This window comes from Harpegnathos saltator, unplaced genomic scaffold, assembly GCF_003227715.2.
Source record: "Harpegnathos saltator strain DR-91 unplaced genomic scaffold, Hsal_v8.6 scaffold61, whole genome shotgun sequence".
NCBI classification, from domain to species: domain Eukaryota; kingdom Metazoa; phylum Arthropoda; class Insecta; order Hymenoptera; family Formicidae; genus Harpegnathos; species Harpegnathos saltator.
This window is the reverse complement of record NW_020230438.1, coordinates 1,164,615-1,189,156: the sequence shown is the minus strand read 5'-3', so window position 1 is coordinate 1,189,156 and position 24,542 is coordinate 1,164,615. Positions and strand designations below refer to the sequence as shown.

Below are 24,542 nucleotides of genomic sequence, written 5' to 3'. Positions count from 1 at the left end.
CTCGCGTCTGAATTCCGCGCAGACATTGTAGCGATATTAATCCCTCTTCCGCCGTGTCGAAAGGAACGCCTCGCGAAAGGACGCGCGGCGTTCAGCCTCGTCGACAGCTGACAGCTGCGACCGGCCGCCGCGGTTATCTCGGAAACCCGAAAGTGCCCGATCGCGTCGCGGATACGCCGCGTCGGAGCCGAGGCCGATCGCGGCGCATGTAGATCCTAGGAACAAGGTCGTCGATGTGGAGCGTTACTTTCTAGACGGCACGGCGTTTCCGACGGAACCGAGAATTACCGAGAACCGTCCGTTCCATGGAAACGCATCGTACGTGTGTGTGCGCGTGCGTGTGTGTGTGTGTGTGTGTGTGTGTTTGTCTGTCTGCGAATTACCGTTCGAAAGTTCGTGGAAATATGCGCGATTAACCGCCGCCGCCTGCGATAATAATAATCGATCGGCGCTCTGCAATCGCGCTGAGAAGGAGAGAGAAAGAGAGAGAGAGAGAGAGGAAAAGAGAGAAGCAGCGGGCGGGAGAAGCGTTGAAAAGCGCGAGGTCGAGCTTGCGAGCTTTCCACCGCTGTATCAATTCGCGCGCGACGTTATCTGACTGACGTCGCTCGACGCGGAAACCGCGAATCAAGGCGACGACGTGTCGTTCGAGAATAATTCTCGAAAAATTCGCCCCGCATCCGTCTCTCCCGCAGCCGCGTAGCGAGAGGTCGCGCGGCGTTTGTGACATCTGTCGCGTGCTCGCGGCGCGTATCTTCGTCGCGATAGCGCGCGCGTTTATCCTCGTAGCATCGTTCGCGTCGAGAAAACGGAGCGCGGCCCGCATGCCCGTCAATGCGAGACGGAGGCACTCGGTGGTTTCGCTCGCGACACGCACGAGCGGGGGAGGGGGAGGGGCTTCGGAAATCCCGTTTGCGGCACCGGCGACGACGACGGCGACGGCGACGGCGACGGCGACGACGGTGTAACGACTCGGCTGTGCGATGATGGTGGCGTTTGTCTACGTGGAATCTTGCTATCGGCGACATGTTGATATCCCGGCCGAAGTCACCTTCGACTTTCGTCGGTCGCGCGTAACGGGACAATCTCGTCCTGTTTGTTGGCACGCGACTAAAGTATCCTGTTAATCGTCCGCGACACTTGTTGTCTCGAAAATGTTGATCGTGTCTCTACAATAGTCCGCTGCGGTGTAGCGCTACGTCCGTCGTCGTGGCGGATGGGGGCCATGGAGGGGAAGGGAAACGTGCGTCCGTGAGGGAGTATCGGTCGACGAGGAGATCTCGGGGAGGAGGCGAGAGAGGTGCGAAGCTGCTTGTGGGGGAAACACAGCGTGGACAGGATTACGATGGCGACGTCGAGTCGACGTCTGGTCGGATCTCTCTCTCTCTCTTTCTCTCTCTCTCTCTCTCTCTCTCTGTCTCTCTCTCTCTCTCTCTCTTTCCCCTTGCTCGGGTGACACCGAGCACAAAATTCACCTCGACTCGGGCATCCCTCCCCGGAGATTAACCCTTTCCGGTCGAACGATTTCAATCGCGATGCCTCGATACATTGTGCGCCCCGCGAGAGCAAATTCGAGCGCGATTCGGAAACAGCTGGGACGTTTCCTTCGAGTTTCCGTCAACGAGACGGCTCCGGTAGGGAGAGGGGGGATGGGGAGTGAAGAGCCGATGCGATGAGAAGTAACTCTTTTCGCGATATCTGCGGCACCGGGATAATAATTATCACGCGGACGATACGCGTTAATTAATAAATTATCGGATTCGATCGTTAAATTAGTGATGAGGTGTAGAGAGATTAGCGAATTGAAGAATTAATAACTGAAATTATTGAATTATTGGCGACAACGTTGGAACAGGATTTGTCGAATCGCAGTTGCGTGAATGGTTAGGGAAAAATCAACGTCCGCGACGGTGGGAAGTCGCCGGTGGAAATCGGTTAGACAAGTCGCGTTCGCGCTAAGCGTAGTCTCGTCGTCGTCGTCGTCGTGCATTCCAAGACGTGGATTCCGGAGCGGTTTTCTTTGAAGAGAGAGGGCACACAACGGAGAAAGAAAGAGAGAGAGAGAGAGAGAGAGAGAGAGAGAGAGAGAGAGAGAGAGAGAGAGAGAGAGAGAGAGAGAGAGAGAAGTGGAACGCTTACGGTACTGATTTTCCATCGGGTATTTAACACGTCGCTCGACTCTTTCTTTTTACCGTCTTCCAGTTTTCGTTTACGCAACTAGTGAAGGTCTGACATATAGAACGAGATATGTAAATCGCAAGTAAAAATCGCCGATACACACACCGCGTAGCGTGCACAATTTATCTGTTTATGAAGCGCACAGTGCGCGTTCCCTCGCACACAGGCGCGGCACGACGAGTTGATCGTGCGCTGCTTGCGAGATAAGATAACAAAAAAAAAAAAAAGGGTTCAACCGAAGAGGTCGCGTGTGGGTATCTAATCGACTGCGCTTCTGGAGGAGGAAGGAAGGATGTTTGGAGCGCCACAAGAGCGTCGCAAGGAAAATACGCGGTAAAGAATGCTTTTTTATCTCCGAAACGAGACAGGAATAACACGTCGGCTTCTGCGTTTCCGATCCCCGCGCGAGCCTTGGACTCGATACTCCGATATTTAGAATACTCGCTTCTCTCGTTCCCTCGCTTAAAAAGCGACACGCTAAATTACACATTCGCGGCCTTGGCATAGAAAAAAAAAAAAAAGAGACGACGAGCATCGAATAACCCCGTGTGTTCGCGGAGCTTATTGCGCAGGAACGCGCCGTGCGACGTGCGACGTGCGCGAGTGGTGTCTCGCCGTAATCCAGTGATCGCCTCTTCCACGACAATGCATTACGCAAACGCGCGCGCGCGCGCGCGCGCGGGCCGAGGGGGGAGGGGGGAGGTGCCATTAACGCTCGGTGAAAATAACAGCGGCCGGGGAAAATAGGGTATCCGATCGGCGCGGCGGTGGGCCGTCACTCTCGAGTTGCACCGAGTCAATAAAATCGCGTCGTTTTCGATCGCGCTTAATCGCGCTTTCAGGCCGAAGGCAGAGGAAGGGGCGGGGAGGGGGGAGGAGACAGGGGAGAAGAGAGCGCGAAGCGCCCGCGCGTCGGCCGATTCGCTGTTTAACAAATCGCTCGAAAATGTCAGCGACTCGACGAGTCGGTCGTTTGCCCTTGCGATGCCGGATACTTTCGACTTTGGTTGCTTCGGTGAGAATTGCCCGCTGTGTGCGTGTGTGTGTGTGTGTGTGTGTGTGTGTGTGTGTGTGTGTGTGTGTGTGTGTCTGTCTGTGTGTTACGTGCGCGCCGGTTCGTAAAAGGATCCCGCTCGCTCTGTGTTCGTTCGGTCGCGTGTTCGTTTTCCCGCCGCGCGATTACTGCGGCGTAATTCTCTCGGCGCTCTCGTTTCTCGCGTATCTCTGTGAGTGGCCTGCTTTTGGCTGGCTTATTCTCTCTCCCTCTTTTTTTCTCTTTCACGCCGCAAATTAGGCGTATCCCGCGTGCGCGCGCGCGACCTCTCGACGACGAGCGCTCGACGGCAATTTACACGCGCGTGTACACCGCCGAAACCCTCCTCTTCCACGTAAGTAAGACGCACGATTCGGAGTCGGAGATCGCCAGCTAGACCGACCCTTGCGGCCGACGAATTCGGATAAGTCTCACGTTCGTGTCCTCCATTGTATTTTTCCACCAGGGGTTTCCAAAAGCCACAAAACCTTTTCTTCCGGTCTGGTCGCCGGGATCACCGTTACGCATGCGCGTCGCTCACGGACGTCGGACAACCGTCCGACCAATTAAATTGACGATCACCTCGAGATCTCTTCTTTCTCGCGAAAGCGTTTTTCGAAAGTGTCGGCTTCAAGCTACTCTAGAAAGTACGCTGGATTCGCGGATTTCGAATAGACGCGATTGTCGCAGTCTCGCGCAGCTATCGATCATCGAGCATGCATCGATAATCGAGACTCGAGACTCGAGTGTCATCAAGTTTCGGATACGGCACTCGTAGAGAAAAATTGACCAATAGAAACGTCACTTCTGGACCAATTACAAAGAAGAAGAAGAAGAGGTAGACGAGAGAGAGAGAGAGAGAGAGAGAGAGAGAGAGAGAGAGAGAGAGAGAGAGAGAGGAGAGAGAGAGAGAGATCGATGGTCTATCGATAATTCTTCTTTGCATGCTTTCACTACTACGTCACGTCCTGTGTAACGTTTGATCGGTCGAAACTATCTGTGTTCGGCAGAATACGGAGTACGTCGACGGGGTTTATGGTAGGGTCACGCTCGGCGACGGCTTGAACGGTAATTCGAGCACGCCAAGTGATCTTGCAGGGGGTCTGCGGAGCGCGGAGGAAGACACGGTGAAAGTGCATAGAGAAGTGCGCGGACGAGGCGGCAGAAGCTGCGGGAGAAAGGAATAATTACGGCTTATGACAGCAGCTCGTGTCGCAACGTGGAGATTCCTTCGTCGCCGATCCGGTAACGCGTGCGTGCGTGCGTGCGTGCGTGCGTGCGTGCGTGCGTGCGTGCACGCGTGCATGCGCGTTTAGTCGGCCAGGCGATAGTGCTCGAGAGAGATGCACGCACGACTTTTCGTTGATGGGATCGCGGGCACTGCGTAGTGCACGTTTTCGTTTCGACACCGGTGGGTGTGTGATATCGCTCGACCAGCAACTGCTAACCAACCAAACTTGCGCGAGATCCGCTCGGCTACGTCGATATTACATCACCGCGCGCTCGCCTTGTGTACTCGCGTCTTCTTTATCATGCGGGCATTAAGATAAACAACAAGTAGCCCCGTGCAGCGACTCGCGTATTATCGTCGCGATTCGCCACGGTGACGGCGATGCGGCTTCTTCACCGACGACATTTACTCGCCACGATATTGTAATTAAGCGGACAGCGCAGGGTTACGAGAGACGACGTGGGAGAATCTACCGGACCTAACCTCCTCGGACGTTCCTCGCCGAAGCTTTACGATTCAGATGCCGATGAATCGTGAAGCTTCGCAACAAACGCGCCGCAATTGGAGCCCTGGGAATAAATTCGTCGGTTCATTCCGTTTCGTGTTCACTCGGTGCGCACTTAACCGTTCGGTGACACGCCATCTTGGAAGCGAGCGCGATCCGGCCAATGGCGCGCTCGAGCCTTCGGCACGTGACCCTCGCGCGCGCAACGGTTTCGCAGTTTACGAAGACGGCGAGTCGGGTAAACGTGTCCTTTTTCCATGCACTTTCTCGTGCTCTTAATGAGTGAATCCCGCGGCCGAGCGCTCTCCGCTCCAAGCGCTCATCCGATCTCGTTGCGCGAGCGGAACGCGCGAGTGTTCTTCTAGTGCCGAGTCGCGTGCGACGCGATTTCCGAATTCTCGCTGAGAGAAAGAAAGAGAGAGAAAGAGACTCAGGGTTAGGGTTCCTTTGAGCCTTGCGGAGTTCCCGGCGCATCTTGGAGATGTCCCTTTAGAGCGTGCTTCGTGCAACGGTGACTTTGCAACGACAGGCTTTTCTACGAGGAAGGCATCCGAGTGTGTCGTCTGCTTTCGAAGAAATCTCGGATACGGTAAGAGTCGTCAGACACACGGCGTGCCAGCCGCGCTCGTCTTGTTCACGGTTTCATTCTTGCGATCGCGGTCGATCTGCCTCGTAGCTCCGCCATTTTGTGTGTTAACTGCGGCTCTTTCGGCCGATATACCAGTGTGGCCACTTGTAACAATGTAATGACGTAGTACTGATAAAGCGTTCGAATATAATTAGGATGGCGATATGTATAATATATATGACGAAGCCAAAAACCAGCGGTAAGAAAGAGAGGTTAAGAACGAGATGTTGAGAGAGAGAGAGAGAGAGAGGGAGAGGGGTTTGTATTATTTGTCTCACTCTTACCGCTACATGTCTCGTCACACAAATTGGACTTGAAAATACCGGCAAACTTGGTCTTAACTAGTCATGTATTGGATACGGGAAAAAACATGAAGAGCGATTGCTAAAGCGTTCTCGGCTTCTCGTTTTTTAGCCTACTTTTGAGTCTCGGCTCGAACGTCTGAACGTACGAATAGAAATGCACGCCCAGTGCCGTAAACGCGATTTTTATTCGTGGCAAATTGAGGGTGAACTCTTGAAAGTCGTCCGTGCTTTATCAGCGTAAACTTTGGGCGAAATTACTCCGGATGATATCGAATTAATGCCCTCGAATAGATTCTCATCGCCAACAAAGTTTCATGCCAGTAAAGTTTAAATAACGTCATGTTACTAATTTCTCAGATACGTTGTATCATCATACATTAAAACGCGCGTGAAAAGATCCGTCGCCGCTTTTATCGAGTTTTAAATTAAAAGATTAGATCAGATCAGCGCAAATATTCATTCGTTGTCCTATGAATATGTATGATCACAGTATACGGATTAATGCGAAAAAAATAGTGCAACGCTAATAGTGCGACATACGATATTATCCGAACACGCTATATTGGCATTGGTAGCTTCACGGCAACCAAGCGTGCTTTCGAAGCGGTAGGTTTTCGGAGGTCTGCCTCGAATTAAACGCGCTTGCTTCCGGAACGGCACGATATCGCGCGAGTGTAGTCGCGTCGTAGGAAGAGAAGCGATTTGCTAAATAGGCCTTTACTTTCGCGCGCGCTGCGAGACGCTTCAGCAGGAATATTCCGTTTGTTTACGTCAACAGCAGCCTTCGCGCGCGGACTTGCGGCGCCGGGCGGTGGGTGGGAGGGGAGCGAGCGAGCGAGCGAGCGAGCGAGCGCGAGAGATAGACGGCGGTAACGGAGGAAGAGGGGAGACAGAAGCGAGAAAGAGAGAGGGAAGGAGACAGTCCGGCCAACCGGACAGAGCGAGAACGAGACAGAGAGAGAACGAGATAGAGAAAGAACGAGACAGAGCGAGAACGAGGCACAGAGAGAGAGAGAGAGAGAGGGAGGATAGAATCGAGACTTCTCGGGCTGCACTCGGCGCACTTTCACTCGCGCGACTCTAGTCGCGCGCGATTTCGGCGGCGTTGAATCGTAACAGATTTCGCGCGTATGAGCGACGAGACGCGACACTACGAGCCGACTAGGATCGCACCACGAACACCGTCGGCTGGCAGGGGACGGCCGGGAGGGGCGTACATCTTGCGCGTTTAGCGCGGCGAATTTCGCGAATCGAGAAGCTGATCGCGCGTCGCGTCTTCTGCTACTGTGTCTCGACGGCTTGAGGTGGGTGGCTAGGGGGAGGGGGATTGACAGGCGGCCATGTTTGGTAGCGGCGATCGCACGTGTCGACGCGGCCAGTCGCAGCCTCGCGGCCAGATGGTACATGCGTGTGCATGTGCACATTGAAGGAAAGCGTCCTGAGGAGGTACGATTCTGTCCGCAGGTGAAGGACGAACGAGCGGGCCGACGACGACGACGAGGACGGTACTTTCGCGTGTGTAGCCGACGGGGCGACGCTGCCGTCGCGACGCCACATCTGCTGATTGTGAGACGGAGAGAAAGAAAGGAAGAGGGGGAGAGAGAGAGAGAGCGAGAGAGAGAGACAGGGGCAGAGTGAGAGAGGGACAACAGCACGGAGTTGCGCACGCGTGCTCGCGTAGAGTTGATCAGTCAACCGGTGGCGAACATCATCTGGTTTGGACGCCCGGCGAAACTTTGCGATCGCAGTCGATCCGCGAGCTGAAATCGGATCGTCGTTGAACGTGTGCGCGCGCTACGTGGCGGACGGTGTGTGCGTGCGTGTGTCCTTCGCGGCGAGTTTGTTTACGGTGGTAAGGTCGCGCCGTACGTTGCAAGTACGCACCTGTTATAACGGAGTCTCGCCGTGCAGCAGTAGGCGCGAATCACCGCGACGATCGCGTTGTTTACGACGCTCCGAGTGACGAAACCGGAGCAACGTCGTGGCTGCTTAACGGACATTAATTGCATGCGCGCGAGTGTCGATCTCGAGTGGTGCTTGCACGGAGGACTTGTCGCGGAGGAGCTGTTAATGCGCGATAATTTGTGAAATTTGCCAAGAAAGCAGCTCTTGCCGCGATCCCCGTGGATCTGGAGACGTCGCCTCGAAAAAAGGACTGTCAATATGAGGAGGAGCGTTATTATGGTGGACGACTTATTGAAAAGTGAGGAAAACATCGATACAAAAGGTGCAGGAGAATAAGAGGAGGAGTATCAAAGTGTAACGGGCACATTGATAAAAAGAAGAAGAAGAAGAAGAAGAAGAAGAAGAAGAAGAAGAAGAAGAAGAAGAAAAGTGAACTCGATGCGAGGTGAAAAACAGATAAGACATCGGTTCGAAGACAAAGACGGACTATCTTTGCATCGCGCGCGCGCACGTTGTTCCTTGGAAAACGCGCGCCTTAAGGCGCGACACGGTGGGAAGAATAAAAGAGACGTCGAATAGTCACGTACCATTGAAAAGCGAGGACTTTCTTGTACGAAGAGCGAGCGAGAGAGAGAGAGAGAGAGAGAGAGCAAGACTCGCTACGAATACGCGTGTGCCCTTTAAAGTGCGCGCTTGTCCAGGTCCAGGTACCGAGGTCTGGAGAAGAATACAGATATCAGATGATCGCGAGGTCGATAAAAGAAGCGGAACGATAAAGCATCGCCGCGCGAAGAAAAGAAGCGGATTGTTTCGAAAGTGCGCGCGTACCTTTCCGCGCGCACAAAGTCGTTTTAAACGGACTTCGACCTCGGCTTCGAAACGGTGAGTGACTCGCGCTCGCGGACGCGCGTGCACGCGATTCCGCCGCGGCTTCGCCCGTAAAGTCGCGCGCGCGCGCGCGCGCGCGATATGCGCGAATGCCGCGCTACGTTTTCGTCTTCGTCTTCGTTGCCGTTCTCATTATATCGCGTAGTTGTTGTCGCCGGACAGCGGCCGTGCGGAACGATGCGTCGCGCGCGTAACCGCCAGGCTTGATCGCGGCTGCCGGCGGCGCGGCGCGGTGAATGGAGAGAGCTAACACGGATCACGCGACCGAATGCAGTGATGCAGTGCCGTAGTGTCAGTGACCAGTGCCACGTGCCCATTGTTTGGATTACTTGAAGAGATGCCTTCGCCCGGTGGATATTATGACGATAGGAATCCTCTGCTCAAGGGCACCTTATCGAGGTGAGTACAGTATTAGTTTTGTCTCCGCGGTCGCAAAGACGACCGCCGATCGTTCTTTATTGGTCCTTCGCGGTCGCAATCGAGGGCACTCGAACGTAAGTGTCGACGGGTGGATGTATCACCCGTCTGTAGAGATGAAATTAGCGAAAGTGAGCTGCGGAATCGATGGAATGCGCGAGTCTCCTGTTTGGAGACTCAAAAACTTCAATTTCCTTTCTCGATAACACTCGGAGAGACGAATGTTTGCTCGGATGAATCACTTTCCCGGCGAAATATAACAGAAATTCCGGCCGAAGTTGCCGAAGAATTCAGTCGAAGTCGTTCAGATCTCTAGTTAGCTTAGATAAAACCCCGTTATCTCATTTTAAATATTTTCTCCCTGTGGAAAAATGAAGTCGAGATAAGTTATCTCTCAACGGTATATACATGTATATCGCCAAATGATAGAGTTACAGCGGTCGATCAGCCGGAGATAGAAGAGATTTACGAACGTCTAAAGATAGTAATTTGCCCGAGAGAGAACCATAGTCGTCCACTGTTATATCGTTATCGACACACATCCGTAGAAGTCCCGAGTGATTTTTTTTTATTAACGTCGCGATATAGATTCACTTTTTAGCGTTCGTGGCGTAGCGGGCTGAGTAATTGGCGATTCCATTACTGACCGCTGTTAACTTCACGGCTGTTGATACGCGTATCCGTCTCTGAAGGATACCTCGAGCCGCTTTTGCATATTCTCAAAGCGGATACCAGCAGATACATTCTATTAGCTCCTACTTGAAACATACGGAAAGAGAAACGTCGCGAAAGAGAGAACGCGAGACGGAAAGAGAGCCGCTCGTTGCGACCGCAAAGTGAAAAGCATGCTCCTTCAAGACGTCGCAGTCGTCGCGCGGGTTGACCAGGTTGACCAGGTTGGCCAGGTTGACCAGGTGCACCACCACGGTCAGCGTTCTCGCGCCGGACACTTAGCGTTAAATACGGCTATCTAATACACACCGCCTCCGCTTATACGCCGAGCGTGTGTGTGTGTATTCTCCGCGCTTGTCCCGCCAAAGTTTAGGAATAGTCGCGTTCTCTCAACGCTAAACGAGAACGAGAACGACGGGGCGAGTTAACTTCACCCCGCATTTGCATGCATTTATAATTCACCTGTGTATGTATACACACCTTCTTCCGCGCGCGTCATTGCGCGCGTTACTGCTTACATAATGAATTATATCAATCTTATCAGTTAGCAATATTCGGTCTCTAGTAGAGACCGAATTTGAAGCCTAATTCGACGAGTTGTCACAGAATTGTCGTGAGCCTTGAGACATTCTTCATTTTTCTTATCATTTAATGGAAAGAGAGGGGGGGGGAGCGAGAATTTGTTTGATCCGCTTCTTCCGGTTTAGGCTTTTTTTTAGCTGACTTTGAATGACCGAAGCTGCCGCGACGAGACGATTTTTTAGTTTTTATTTGCGTTTTAGCAGTCGTGTCTTCCAGCGAGCAATTGCCACGGCGCACGACACGTCGCGTTAAATTTGCAGCCGCTGCCCTTGGCGCGGCCCTGTCAAATGCGAATTAGCGGACGAAGGGCAGAGAGAGAGAGAGAGAGAGAGAGAGAGAGAGAGAGTAGTCGCGGTCGATTCGACTCTGGTGCCTCATTTACGCACGCATCTCTCGCACGTGTACTTGCACGCGCGCGCGCGCGCGCGCACGCAGCCTCGACGATGCAGCGGTCGGCCGTGTAATTAAAGACCGCGTCTTGAAATTTATGTCCCAAACGTCGCCTTAAAACGCCCAAAAGGAAGAAAAAGAGGGGGAAAAAAACCTGGCGGAAATTGCCGAGCCGTGAAGCGGGCGATTTCGAGGAAAACGCCAGGGACGATTAATTCGCGAATAATAACTATCGACGAATTATAGGATCGTTAGCGAAATTAACGAGCGAGCGCCGAAAGAGTGATTTCGACCGCGATTAACGAGGTAAATAACAAAGCCGGGGAATTGAATCGAGAATCTCGAGCGTGGGGAGGGGGAGGATCCATCCTCGATCGATCAACGTTTGTATACTCGCGAAACGCTCCATCGGCTTCTCTGCGTTCTCGTGTCAATGAGGCCGCGTCTCTCTCTCTCTCTCTCTCTCTCTCTCTCTCGCTCCCACCACGACGTGAGGGCACGCGCGGGTGCGGTACGAGCGACGCACAAAATGCATTGTGACTCGATGAATCGTCTCGTAAAGCGCGCGCGGTATCTCCCCGCGCGCATTTCGCACGTCAGCTTCGCCGCGTTCGCGCTGTTCAACCGCGAGATATTCGCGATGACGCGCGCGCGCAGTATCGAGCCGCCGCGAGCACGCACTTGAAACAATACTCACGTAACACCGTCACGCTTGTCCTCGAATTCAGCAAAATAACGAGGCAGCGAAAGAGGGAGGCTGGCGCACGCGCGCGCGCGCTCGCCGACTTATATTCGAGTGTAAATGTAATTAACGGTCTGGCAGCTGGCGGAATAATGATTTTACCGCGTTCGCGCGTACTTTCTCGCCGTCGTCGGTGTATTAATGAGCAGTTGAGCGTCGACGTGTATTAATAGCCCGTTAATGGATACTCGCGATTGACACGTATCGCGTCTATCATCTGTGAGTGGCTGGCAATTAATTGGAGGAGTCTTCACCGATAAGCCAGCTTCTCTCTCTCTCTCTCTCTCTCTCTCTCTCTCTCTCTCCGATTTAACTCTGAGATTCTGTTACTTCGGAACTTTCCTGGCCCGTTAATTCGCGTCAGCTCGGTCACGACGTGACGATGCACGTCGATGTGCGTTATCAGCGCGAGGGTCGTTAGCGGACGCGTGGAATTAGGATTCACGCCGGCGAATGAAGGACTTCGGTCCTTAGATCATTAGATAAGCCGGTACGCGACAAACGCGCTGATAATTCGCGACCTGGGCGCGGGGATCTCCGGCGGGAGCATCGCGACGGAACGAGGAGAAAGTTGGCTCTCGCGCGCGAACGGGATTCCCGTCTTTTCCGGGTCGGCTGACGCCGATGACAATAATAACTCAATAACTAGGCGAGTTCGAGCGAATTTTATTCCCGGATTCTCCGCCCGAAAGAACCGTTTCGAGTGTAACGCGCCTGTCAATAAGACTCGAAGGCGTGGAATTCCTTTCACCGGCGCGGCGCGCACCCGATCGTTTCGCTTCGGAGGAACTTCCTCCGCTCGAACGTGCTCTCGTTGAAGTTCGCGCTTGTCGTGGAAAGGTTCGATTTTTATTTCCTCCTCTCTCTCTCTCTCTCTCTCTCTCTCTCTCTCTCTCTCTCTCTCTCTCTCACGGCTCCTCTCTCTCCCGATGAGAGTCGCTAATGCGCACGATAATCGCGAGCTCACGTAACGCGCTCGCGGGGACAAATTCTCAGGGTCGTATCCCGCGCGCGCCGCGCCGTCCCGATTGATCGCGGTCGAGCAGCGTCAGGATGTTCTTCTCCCTGCGAAAAACTGCCCCACGTTCTTTCGAAAAGTTCAACATCCACTTCTGCTATCCCCTCGCGGGCCACGATTCAACCCGGGACCCGGGACGCCGTCGGCGTCACGAGTGCGCGCGGTAATGCAACCCGCGATTAACATAATCGGCGCAACATGGAAGAGGGACATTTCCTCGTTCGGCAAGGTGGCCGGACTATCTCGTTCGCGTTTCTTTACTCAATCCCGCGATAGCGGTCGATGGAATTAAGCTCTGGCCGCGCGACAAAGCGTATTCCCTCTCGCACTCTCGGTTAACGAGCTCTCTCTCTCTCTCTCTCTCTCTCTCTCTCTCTCTCTCGTTCGCTCGCGCGCGTTCCGGCGGTTTCATGAGGAACATGTCGAGGCTAGCCGAGACGAGAAGGAGCGCGCTGCGCGTCGAGAGAGAGAGAGAGAGAGAGAGAGAGAGAGAGAGAGAGAGAGAGAGAGAGTTGGCGTTGGCGCCGCCCTTCTATTCTCATTTATCGCGCGCAGGCAGCCGTAGGGCGCCAAGAGGACGACGACGTCGACGAGACGGGGGCCCTCGCGGCGCTTTCTCTCTATTTACCGTCACCACGCGACCGGCCTGCGCGCACCGTCGCGTCGCGCTGCGAATATCGATTCGCACACTCGCGGCAAATTGCGAGGAGATACGGCGTAATTGAACGAAATTATTAAGGGCGCCGAGGGGGTGAACGGCTGATCGAGAGCGAAGTCTCTCGGAGGAATTACGCGCGTCTGTCCCCGGCCGCGCTCGCGAAACGCGCAACGATCGCAACGGCGCATTCGTGGAGAACGTTATACTTTCTATTTCTCCGCTTGAATTTCTCCCTCCCCCCCCTCCCCCCTCCCGCCTCCTGCCCCCGTCCCGCGAGTGCTCGAGAGCCGAGAGGCGCGGGTGGTCTTCGGACGAGCCTCTGGCCGGGCGGTCTTCCGCGCTTCCCGAAGCGAGTCTGAGATTACAACCCGCGAGGAAGCGGATTCTCCAGCCTTTCGCGCTTTCTATTACGTGGTTTCTTTTTGAGAGTGCGCGCGCGGACACGTCTCGAGATGTGAGATTCTCGCGAGCCACCAAGGCTCGCGCGATAAATTCGCTCGGAGATTAAAGCCGCGTCGGACGGCCCTGCCGTTTGGCGCGCATGATTCGCAGTCGGCTGCGAATTATTCCGCGGGGAGCGAGAGGTGGGAAAGGGTCGTTCGGGCTGATGAGGGGCGTAGGAGGCGATGAGAGAGCGCGACGGCGCCGTGTTTCTTTTCTCATTATCGTAGCCGCAGGGTTCCGCCGGTATGCAACGCGCCGCGTTAGCATACGTTGACCCATTTTCCACCCTCTCCAATCTGCCCGGCGTCGTCGATTATATGACAGCTTTAGTCGGACTTTCGGAATCACGGCGTCTCTTCCTCTTCCCCCCCTCCCCCCCCTCCCCGGCGACGTCGTTACTGTTTCACGCACGATGGAACATCGCCGACTCGAAAATTCGGTCTCGCCGTCTCGTTGGAGCCAAAACTCTCGATCGCGCGGACGACGTGGCGATCTCTCCGCTGAACGAGTCCCGAGCGCAGCTTAATTATCGCGGGAAAACGCACGCCTCATATCCCCGCGTGAGATCGCGTGAGATCGCTCTTCCCGAATTTGTTTTTACATTTTCGTCAAGTGTTATCGCCGCGGTTGGCGCTGGCCTGGTTAAGACCGCACGGCCAAAGCAGCAAAGTTGGTCGCGCGACACGAAGACGCGCGCGAGGGGGATACTAGAAGAAGAAATCTTCCTGTCAGTCCTTGGGTTGCCAGGTTGCGGGAGCCGGCGAGTTATCAGACCGGCCGGGCTTATCGGTCAAACGCTTCGATATACTTTGAAACTGTAACTCTGATGTGCGTGTGTTGACTAGCGCGACCACGGGAAGGCTGTGCTCGAATCCAAATTCTTTTCCCCGTACGTGATGATTGTGTAAGGACACACGTGTCCTGTGACTTTTATCCGTCTTCACGTCCAATTGAGAACGCTGTTTCTCAAAGCACGGCTTTCTTCGGGCCAACACGACCAACGTGCGCGCGGACGTGTTTTCATGAGAGGTTTTTAGGAGAGGAGGAATTTTCTCTTGGGGAACGCAGTTTTCCGTGATTTTAAGCTCGATCTTCCTTGCAACTTCCGTCTCTGAACGTCTCTGCGCGTTAATAAATCATAATGTTTCATGTTGTTTCTCGTAATAAGCGCGCTTCTCAGCAATTTTCCATCCGTCGATGTTTTATTTCTTTTGGACTCGAGTTTTTTGGCCCGCAAGTTAATCAAGGCGATCTCCATTATTCTTACGTTTCAATGCACAAAGGTTCAGAGCAGCTGAACGCGCGGCCTTGACTGATAAGTACGTACGAGCGCAAGAAAAGAGCGCTCGCGTGCATAATCTTATCTGGGGTCCGCGGTAACAGCGAGATATACGCTTTGCGCGTTGATTCGTTCGTAAATTGCCACGAGAAAACACATTCGGTTTGTTAGTGCCGGTCGTAACGAGCGGTAATTGGAGCGACCGAGAATTCTTTTTAAATACATTAATTATCCCAAAGCTGTCCGGGTGGTTAATTAAATTTCTGGTTACAGTTAGATGGGAGTAAAAAATTACTCAATTTTCCTGACGAGAGAGAGAGAGAGAGAGAGAGAGAGGCCAAGTTAAATTGAAAGTACGCTCTAATGAAATAAAATCGGTCCCTCTGACCCGCGGAATTTTTTCGGGTGATAATCAGCGCGCAAATTAAAAAAGAAAATTATTCCTCTGTATATATATATATATATATATATGATTTCGTGCGCGGGGAAAAGCGGGGGAGCGCGATGCAGTTTTCCCCCCCCCCATTAGAATCCGTTATTCCGAGTTCCGAGGCTCGATGACGATTCTCCTCTTTCAGCAGCGACGATCTCCGACGAGAATCGTCGTCTATCGACGAGATATCTCGCGTTGCTCTTCGCTAAATTAAAGGTATTGGAATTCGCCGGCCTACATACGCGTATCGACACGCGCGACGAGCGGAACGTTTAAAATTCGCTCGAGTTTCATCGAGTATCTGCTTGAGTTTGTACTTGTCGCAGTACACTCTTCTCTGCGAGTCGAGGATGCTCGAGAGTTCTCAGCAGCTTTTAACGCAATACAGACAGGAGAGAATCCGCCGCGCGCTCCTGTTCTTTGCCATTTGTGTGCCATGTGAAAATCGCCGCATAATTCTCCGGCGGCGATTTCGATTTCGGTTTATGTAACAATGTCGCGCGCGCGCGCGCGCGCGACGCAACGTTAAACACGGAAGGAAATAATACAGCCTTGTCTTTGCCTCGTCGAATTGACAATGATTGAGTCAGGTGAGTCGCTCGTCAGGTGAGCGCCATCGATAATTCGTCGAAGAGAAAGGCTGCGGAGGCGCTTTCGCCAGCTGCTCCGGCTTGTGGCTCCTTCGGCTCGGTTGCGAAGTGCGCCGAAACAACGAGGCCGGGCAGTAATCCTCTTTGAAAAGATACAACGGCCACCCGAGGCCGTCGAACTCGCATTCGCGATCGCGCGACCTTGAGCCGACTGATAATCGCTCGGTGATAAGAGCGCCAGAACGATCGCGTGCGTCACGAGAATAATAATAATAATATTGCAAAAATATTGCAAGAAGCAATATTTTTGCAGTATTGCTCTCTCTCTTTCTTTCGCTTTAATAGCCTGCGCGTATTTATTGCCGATAAGATGTTACCGCGTCGGATAAAAGCCTGGTATTGCGTACTTTTTCAGCAGAAACTCGAAGGAGAGACACGCTTTAGGTTGGAAAATGAAAGAGCACCGAGCGAAAATATACCTCGCGGGTCTCGCACGAATGGTTCTTTATTCTTCTCACGACGTGCTCTTCTCCGAAACGTATCTCTTGTACTCATTAACGTTAATCATCGTCCAGATAAATATCGATAACGAGCACTATTCGCTAGACCAAAAATAAACTGTTTTTTCTCGCGGTGTTATTGCGATATTTTATCTCTCTCTCTCTCTCTCTCTCTCTCTCTCTCTCTCTCTCTCTCCTCTCTCTCTCTCTCTCTCTCTCTCTCTCTCTCTCTCTGGTAAACAATGCTCCAGCTCCGAACGTAAGCGGATGCTTCGTTACTTTCGTTAGGATTCGTCACTGTGTATTTGTCTCTCGGTAAAGAAGGACAACTATCGCTTCGTTTGCTCCGTACCAACCATCGTCGCGACGCGATCATCCATCTTTCGATAAAGAGAGACGTTCAGTATTTGAGGATATTGGTCCTCCTGCCGTTGTTCATTATACCACGAAGCAAGCAACGGTTCCTTTGCTCGTCTCGAGAGCCGCGACCATGCAATTTCGCGTCTTGCGAAATTCGTTAATATCGCGTGCGATATCGATTTTGCGAAAGTGGTTGGGACAGGGTTTCTCCCCTCCTTCTCTCTTACTCTCCCTCTTCCGAATACTCGATCGTAATTGAGTGTGCGCCACGTATAGTAGAATATAATCCACAAGCGTGGCGCGGGTACACGCCTTGTCGCGGGCAGTTGACGTTGCACAGCTCGGATGTTCGTCGAACGAGGCACTAACTGCGTAACAAATGAGCGCGACGCATTGATTACAAGCGCATTATTGTCTCCGGACGTTTTCCTTGAACCATGTGAATCGCCGGCGAAAATTGTTGCAAATGTGTCCTCCGCGCAGCATTGACTCTTCCTCTCTCTCTCTCTCTCTCTCTCATTAGCCGCATGCGAATGATTCCCGCGTAGACGATGGTATGCTAATTGCGCGGACGGCTGATGCCGATCTTGGGTTTTCCGCAGCGAAGCATACAAGCGTCTCCGAGGGAATCGTACAATTTGCACCTGATCAGGTCCCTGAGAGACGCAGACGGCGGCCGTTATCACGATTTGATTAACGCGAGGTTGACTTTTGCTCAGTGGAAATTAGGACGCGAAACGTGCACTTGAAATTCGGATTGCGTATCGCGAGATAAGGCGCTTCTTATTAGGCGATTAAGCGAACATCGCGGAATTCGGCGAGAAATCGTCGATCCTCCTCCCGCCCGGCAATCCGCGGCTCGAGGAAACATGTTTGTTTACGCTCGCGATAACTCCGCGGGTGGGCCGCATTGATGGGGGATTTCCGATGGCGCATTGGGAATTATCCAGTTCTTTTCCCTTTTTGTTTCTTTTTTCTTCTTTTTTTTTCTTTTTTGCACGTCGAAGTATGAATTCTCTTCTTCTTGCTTATTCGACGATATTCTCCGGGAGATGTTTCTCGCTTAAATTTCCCACGACACTTGCCCCTTTGTTCACCAAGCGCTCTCGTACACACAATCGATTATCCGACATATAATGGAAGGAAAAAGGGATACATCATCTCTTATCACGACAGGTTCATTTTTGCAACAGTTTGCAGCCAGACCGTCACAGACCTCGCGGATATTCTCGTCTCTTTTGCGTAAGAGAATAACGTTTGAACCAATACCAATAAATATTCGATGACAGGCTCGCTACCGGGCGTCGTACACTTGTCAAGTTAAGCTTAGCGGTGTCCTCCTATATATCGGACTGGGTAATTAACAATTGCGACGATTAATGACGACGACTTCCGGACACACGGCTCGGTTCGCGATGAACGTCTAACGAAATCACTGATTTCAGAACTCGTCGCCTTCGCTCGCGCGACAATTAAAAATGCGACCGATAAACCCATTCACCTCCGCCGCGCCGGAATTAGCAGCAATTAAGAGGTCGGACGTGCCTGTGGCGCGCGTCCCAACCACAACGAGGTGATTTGGCGATGCGCAAATTCCGAAATTCCGCCCGACGTTTCTTTCGAGCCGACGACGGGGCCGCTTCGCGTCGTAACAGAATGCATCGCTTTGCTCGTCGGACACTCGAGGCGGCGGTTACATTTGTGCAGCACGAGGAGCCGCCGTATGCCCGTGCAAATCTAACACTTTCACCGCTGGATTTCTAACGCGCAGTCGGCCGTCTTCGGGTGCGTTCACAATCGACGGGTCTCCCGTTAATCTGCGCCACCGTGCTACGAATCTTCGTGATGACGTGCGCTTTTTTGGCATTAAACGCCCTCGTCAAAAGACCATTTATGAGATGGCAAAAGAAAACAAATATGTGTATTTATTTATTTATTTATTTATTTATTTGTTTATTGCAGCTGCGCGCGGCTGCCAGTCGTGAGCACGACAGTTCCGCTCGTTAACGCTCGTTAAACTCGTTAACGCGCATGTATGCGACGTTTCTTGGCTTTTGTTGCACATTGTTATTATATTTTTTTCATTAGTCATATTTTTCCCTCGTGCACGGAAATTCTCGTGTCTGCTAGAAAAAGATTTGCAGCCGCCGAGCAAATGTCAAGTTATCGATGAGTGTCGTATGCGCCACTTTGAGTAATTTGCGATATACTTTGCTGTTTACTTGAAAACAGGTGTTTACGCATAAAATAAGACAATGTTTGACAATGTCGCTTCGCTGCCCTCCCTATTATTAGCGCGCCGCGCGCGCTAATAAATGTAAATCATCTGATATTATCGCGCCGCTAATGTCAATCGCGTACGATCGTGCGGTTGTGTCTATTCATAGCTACGCTCACGCAGATTATTGCACCGCGCTTGCAATAAAGCTCGCGCATAATATTCGTCGTTGTGCGATAATCGCTGTGTCGATAAATATCTCCGATGAGACAATTAGTAGAAATTCCCATTCGAACGTTTAGTTCTGTTTTATCGCGCAGAGGTGTGGTATCTCCCGCGACCTCGTGCTTTTCTTTTTTCACGACACGCACATTCGTTCGTACATTTATCCTCTCATTGAGTACTCGATAACAGAATGAAATATCGCGCTCAATGTTAATTACGCACGATGTTCGCCGTGTAAAATGTCGCAACGCGCCTTTTGCCGGTGTAATTAGCTGGTCTGATGAAAGATGAAATTAGAGCGGTATTCACGATCGGACAAAATACGACCTTAGCTTGGATCGTTCATTTTACACGGATATTTTGGGACTTAACGAGGGTTAACGGAGGACGATCGCGTTCCAGCGTCGACGGCGGTGAAAGTTACGATCTGTGCTCGTCGTCCGCGTACACACGCGTGGCCTCGTTCGACGCTCTTTTACGGTCGCGCGCGCGGTGTGAACGTCCCCTAACACGAGACAGTAGCACGGCGCACAGTGGGGCGAATGTGTCATTTTTCGGTCATTTGTTTATAACTCCTACATTTTTCAATGGAATTACTTGAAATTTAATATAAATAGTGTACAATTGATATATATATATATATATTTTTTTTTTAGTGTATGAAATAAAAATCTATTTTGTGTGGACGTCAAATATATAGAAAAATCCGGCTGTCTTCGATAAATCTATGTTCATACATGTTCATGCCTTTTACTGTTATCGATAAAAAGTATAGATAATTCTCCATAACAGTGTGAAATAAATTTCGTAACGTCGCGAATAATATTGCATTAACAGCATGTTAATTTTGCAAAAATAAAGGTACTTGGTGCAACTTTTAATAATCGAATCTGTTCCACTTTCGATTCTTTCACACAAAATTATCTCATTTGTTTACATGTTCTGGATCTTTCTGAACAGCATCGTCATAAAAGCATCACAAGATTTAAACTTTTTTCGAACGATAAAATCGATCTTTTTCGGAGTATTTCGTATTTTTTGAGTTGTAATTCTTTTACATCGTTCGGAGAAATCTGCGAAATTTTTAGATTTATCAGGAAGCACACGTGTAGAAGTAGGAATTAAAATTCGTTCGAAAAAGAAAATTCTGTTCAATGTAATCAATACGTTTATACTTATAATACCTTAAGCATTGCATAGAACGGCAAGTACTGTTTCGGCAAAATATGAAGAGAGTTATAAAAAGGCCTTTATTGAAAAGACATATTGAAATGAGACATATAATCGTTTATAAACAGATTTATTTATAGTTCATGATATATATTAAAGGAAAAACTCGTCACAAAGTCGAATCAGGCATTTTTAATTTTTTGTCCAATATCCGATTTCTGATGCGTTCGCCTCACTGTGCGGCGTGGCTCGGAGCAACACCGTGTCGGAGGGGACACACGGTACATGGCGAAGTGAGAGAAGACACGAGGGCGAAGACACCGACCAGCCTTACCTCGATAAACGGATATACTTACGCCTCCTAGGACGCCTCCCTGAACCGCGCGTGACGATATGTATAGCGTTGCCATGTCTCTTTAATTCACGCCGGATTCGGCATCCTTAATTCACGCGTGCGCGCGGGTGAATAGCTGAATTCAAATTTGTATAGTGGCATTCGGGAATTTTTTCGCCACGGAATTTTTGACAAATTTGGGGAGACGACATTTTGTCAACATCTCTGCGGCGGTGATTAAACAGAAACTTGCGGTCGCGCGTGTGTTTCTCTTTTAGAACCGAGGATATCCGGACAATTGAGCCGGTTCCGGTTACACGGTGTCGGTGTTCTGTCAAGTAAATTTGTATCGTGTAAAATAAAAAATCACTCGAGGGTCGATGATATAAAATTAAGATCGACGCTACGTTTCCCGGGTTCGATTCACGCGTGTATATAATCAGGCTGGTTATTTCTTTTTCTTTTTACCATACAAACCATAGTTCCGTGCCTTGGCAATCCGCTAAGTGCGGATGAGATAATAGATAAGGAATCCGCGATCCCGCAAACTTCATGATTGCTCGCCATTGATAAAGAAAGTAAACACCGTCGGAAAAGAAGAAGAAGAGAAACTTTCCTCGCGTCGCGTTCCAGCTGAATGAGCGCGACGCGATATAACTTTTGACAAAGTTGATAGATTGCTGAGCGGGGACGGACTCTAAAAGGTAAATGGCATACTTCGGCCGAGTTATCGACGAGATTAGTCGCTCAGGAAGCGGCGCGAAGACGGAAAGAAGTCGACGAGAGAGGAGGAAGCTCCTCGAAAGTAGGTCTCCGCCGCTAGTCCTCGCGTAATACAGCCTTGCGGCTCGCGACCGACGATATTTCTTAGGAACGTGAATAACGAGTCCCGGTTGTCGGCCATAGTGGCGATTTCATACTCGCCGTGACAAACGAGGAGATTATTCCTCGGCGGAGATTATGCGCGTATACATTTTATCGATAGTTCGATAGAATAAGCCGCGCACGGGCCGTTGCTTCAACGACATCTCGAAAAGTACCGGCCGCTACGTTCCCACGGCCATTTTTACCTTCGCCGACTTATATTCGGATCTGCCGTGCGACTTAAATTCCGGATATTCTCATACGGTCCCGCAAGTCGCGATCTCGATTTTAATAACGGGTTCCGCGCGAGGAATTCGAAGTCGCGAAGTTTCCTTCCTGAAGATTATCTTTCACATTCGGGAGATGCCAACGCGTCCATCTTTCTCTTCTTTCGCCCCGGAACGCGATCAGATCTTAAGTTCAAAACACACATAATAAATCGCAGATGCGCGCGCATACGCATGAGAAAGAAGGCCGGGATCGTTAGATGTAAATCAACTTACCGGTAAAGGGTAATTTACACGATGCTGCTTTTACTCGCTCTGAGCAAGCTTCTTAAGTCGCCAGCGAATTCGCTGGTGAAAACTTCTTTTAGACGCTCGATTTTCATTCGCTAGCGTCTAAAATTTGGGAGACGCAGCGCGTCTATTAGTCGCTGTGGCAAAGTTGAACATGTCCAACTTTTACCGCTCGCGTCAAGCGATATTAAACTCTCCTTTTTCTGTGTAAGTGGATGCACCTTTTTCAAAACCTTCTTCAAATTTCTCGCACGTTAATCGCAATACTTCACGGTATGCGGTTGGATCCTCCAATGCCAACTCTTTGAAAAGATTATTTGATGCTTCATGAGTTAATCTTTTACCTATCCGCTTATGTACCCACATTCTTTTTTTTTTTTTATTTTGTTACTGAGCCACGAATTTCTGCTCGAAGAGCTCGTGCACAAAGCACGACAGCAGCTTGGACTATGGCGTCATTCATTGACGCCATGATTCTTTTAACTGACCGTTTCCGCAAAATTCTCCTTAAAACGCTAACGACTAAACGTTGTTTATCAGCATCGTGTAAATGCTCCAACGCTAGCGACTTTGTCAGCCAGAAATTCGCTCTAGGAAAGCGAGAAACAGGCGACAAAAGAAGCCAGCGTCAAGCGTCAAAAGTAGCATCGTGTAAATCACCCTTAAGGGGACTGAAGGGTCAGATTACTGAAAAATCGTGCCTGTTGTTGATAATGATTTTGTGACGAACTGAATAAATGTGCAAGAATGAAAATTTTACATATATTTATATAACATATGAAGAGTAGAGAAATTTTGTTTTTAAACAAATACTCATATAAATATACGTCCACTTCAATTTTAAACGCGTTTCTCTCGAAAATCTATTGTTCAACTTTTTGCAGTGATTTCTCCGAAACTGAGCTTCGTGTCGATTTGAAATTTTAAAGCAATAATATTTGTTCATGTGGCTCTCAGGTGAACCATGGACAACTCCGTCAGAATATTTCATTTCGAGATATTAATTTTCTTTTATTGTAAAAGAACTTAAAAATTTGAATTTTTTCCTAATAACAGCTGCCATTTTGTTAATTTTGTTCCACTTTTTTTTCTAGTGGTTCACCGGATAATGATAAGCCTCCTGAAGATTTCTAGCTAAAATTCGCTCTGATCGGGCCACCGAGTCGAGCCGAGCCGAGATATCACTGCAAAAACGATAACTTGAAAAAAAAGAAAGGAGAGCTGTATCTCAGCTATATATATCGTATATTTATACGAGTATTTGTTAATAAACAAAATTGTTCTACTCTTCATATGTTGCATAGATATACCTAAAATTTTCATTCTTGCACATTTATTCAGTTCGTCACAGAATATTATCAAAAACAAGTCCGATTTTTCAGCAATCTGACCCTCCAGTCCCAGTTAAGCGAAAACGCGCCGCGGTCTCCGTCTAATCGTAAGAAAAACTTCACTTCCGAGCTCGCTCGAAATATGTACGCGAGCTAACGCGTGAGTCAGCGAGATTTGGAGCGTTTCTCGTCGCGGGCGCTGCCGCCGCGTCGCCGCGCGAGAAGGATATTCCACTCTCTCGGTCGAGGTTGTTTGATCTACCGCATCGAGGTATTATAGGAAACATATGCGTCGAGAGAGAGAGAGAGAGCGAGAGAGAGAGAGAGAGAGAGAGAGAGAGAGAGAGAGAGAGAGAGAGAGAAACGCGGACACGTGCTCCGGCTGGGCATTTTTAGAACTTCTCGCTCTCTGCAGGAGTGCGTCACTTCAGCAGCAGTCGCCGCTCCCTTTCCCTCTTCGCGCACGGCCACCCCTAGGGTTGCATTCAATGCACTCCCCGCTTACAACTTCCGCGAGCGAGCGAGCGAGCGAGCCGGCATCCCGCCGGTTAAGCCCGTTCGGTAACACGGGCCACCTGCTCCTGCTTCGCCGTGCGGGCCGGGCTTGCTTTCGAGATCTCCTTCAAAAATCGCCGGTTAATCCACATCTCTCTTCCCTCTCCGCCAAGAGGTCTTCTCTCTTGCCCACCTCCTTCCTTTCTTCGTTCGGACGGGGCTTCCCTCCTATCGATCGCCGCCTCCGTTCGGTAACGCGATTAGACGTGACCTTCGCTCAGACAGGTTGATCTGTCGCGTGACACGTGAAGATTTGTTTATGAAGCGCGCGCGGAGTATGTACTTATATCGCGCGATATTTCCGCGGTTTCTATAGGCATTGATATTGGGTCGTGGGTGACATCTGCTCTTCGTAGGGAGATAATTTTCTTAATCTGTCATTGCAACTTGCGATAGACGACTGATAACGACGAGAGGCCAAGAAGATAGATGGAAACGAGACGCTTTAACGAGCTGTAGTACGACGAAAGCTGACGGTCTGATGGGACCGGGTGAATTTTCCCGCCGCAAAAATGAGCTCTCTAGAGTTAGAAAGTGCGAGAAAAGTAGCGAGCAGGACGACACTTTGT

At 50.7% G+C, this 24,542-nt stretch overlaps 1 protein-coding gene across 3 annotated transcripts in view; it reads left to right on the top strand.

The window, feature by feature from the left end:
* Positions 1-24,542, top strand: part of lilli (AF4/FMR2 family member lilliputian) — a 232,719-nt gene that overhangs the window by 754 nt on the left and 207,423 nt on the right. For 2 of the 3 annotated variants that reach the window (XM_011140197.2, XM_011140196.2), the window contains exon 2: positions 7,345-9,072. In XM_011140197.2, the coding sequence (XP_011138499.2) occupies positions 9,011-9,072 (62 nt within the window). In that variant the 5' untranslated portion in view covers positions 7,345-9,010. Of the gene's footprint in view, positions 1-5,342; positions 5,537-7,344; positions 9,073-24,542 lie in introns of those variants that run through there. The other variant, XM_025304439.1, reaches the window with a different exon arrangement.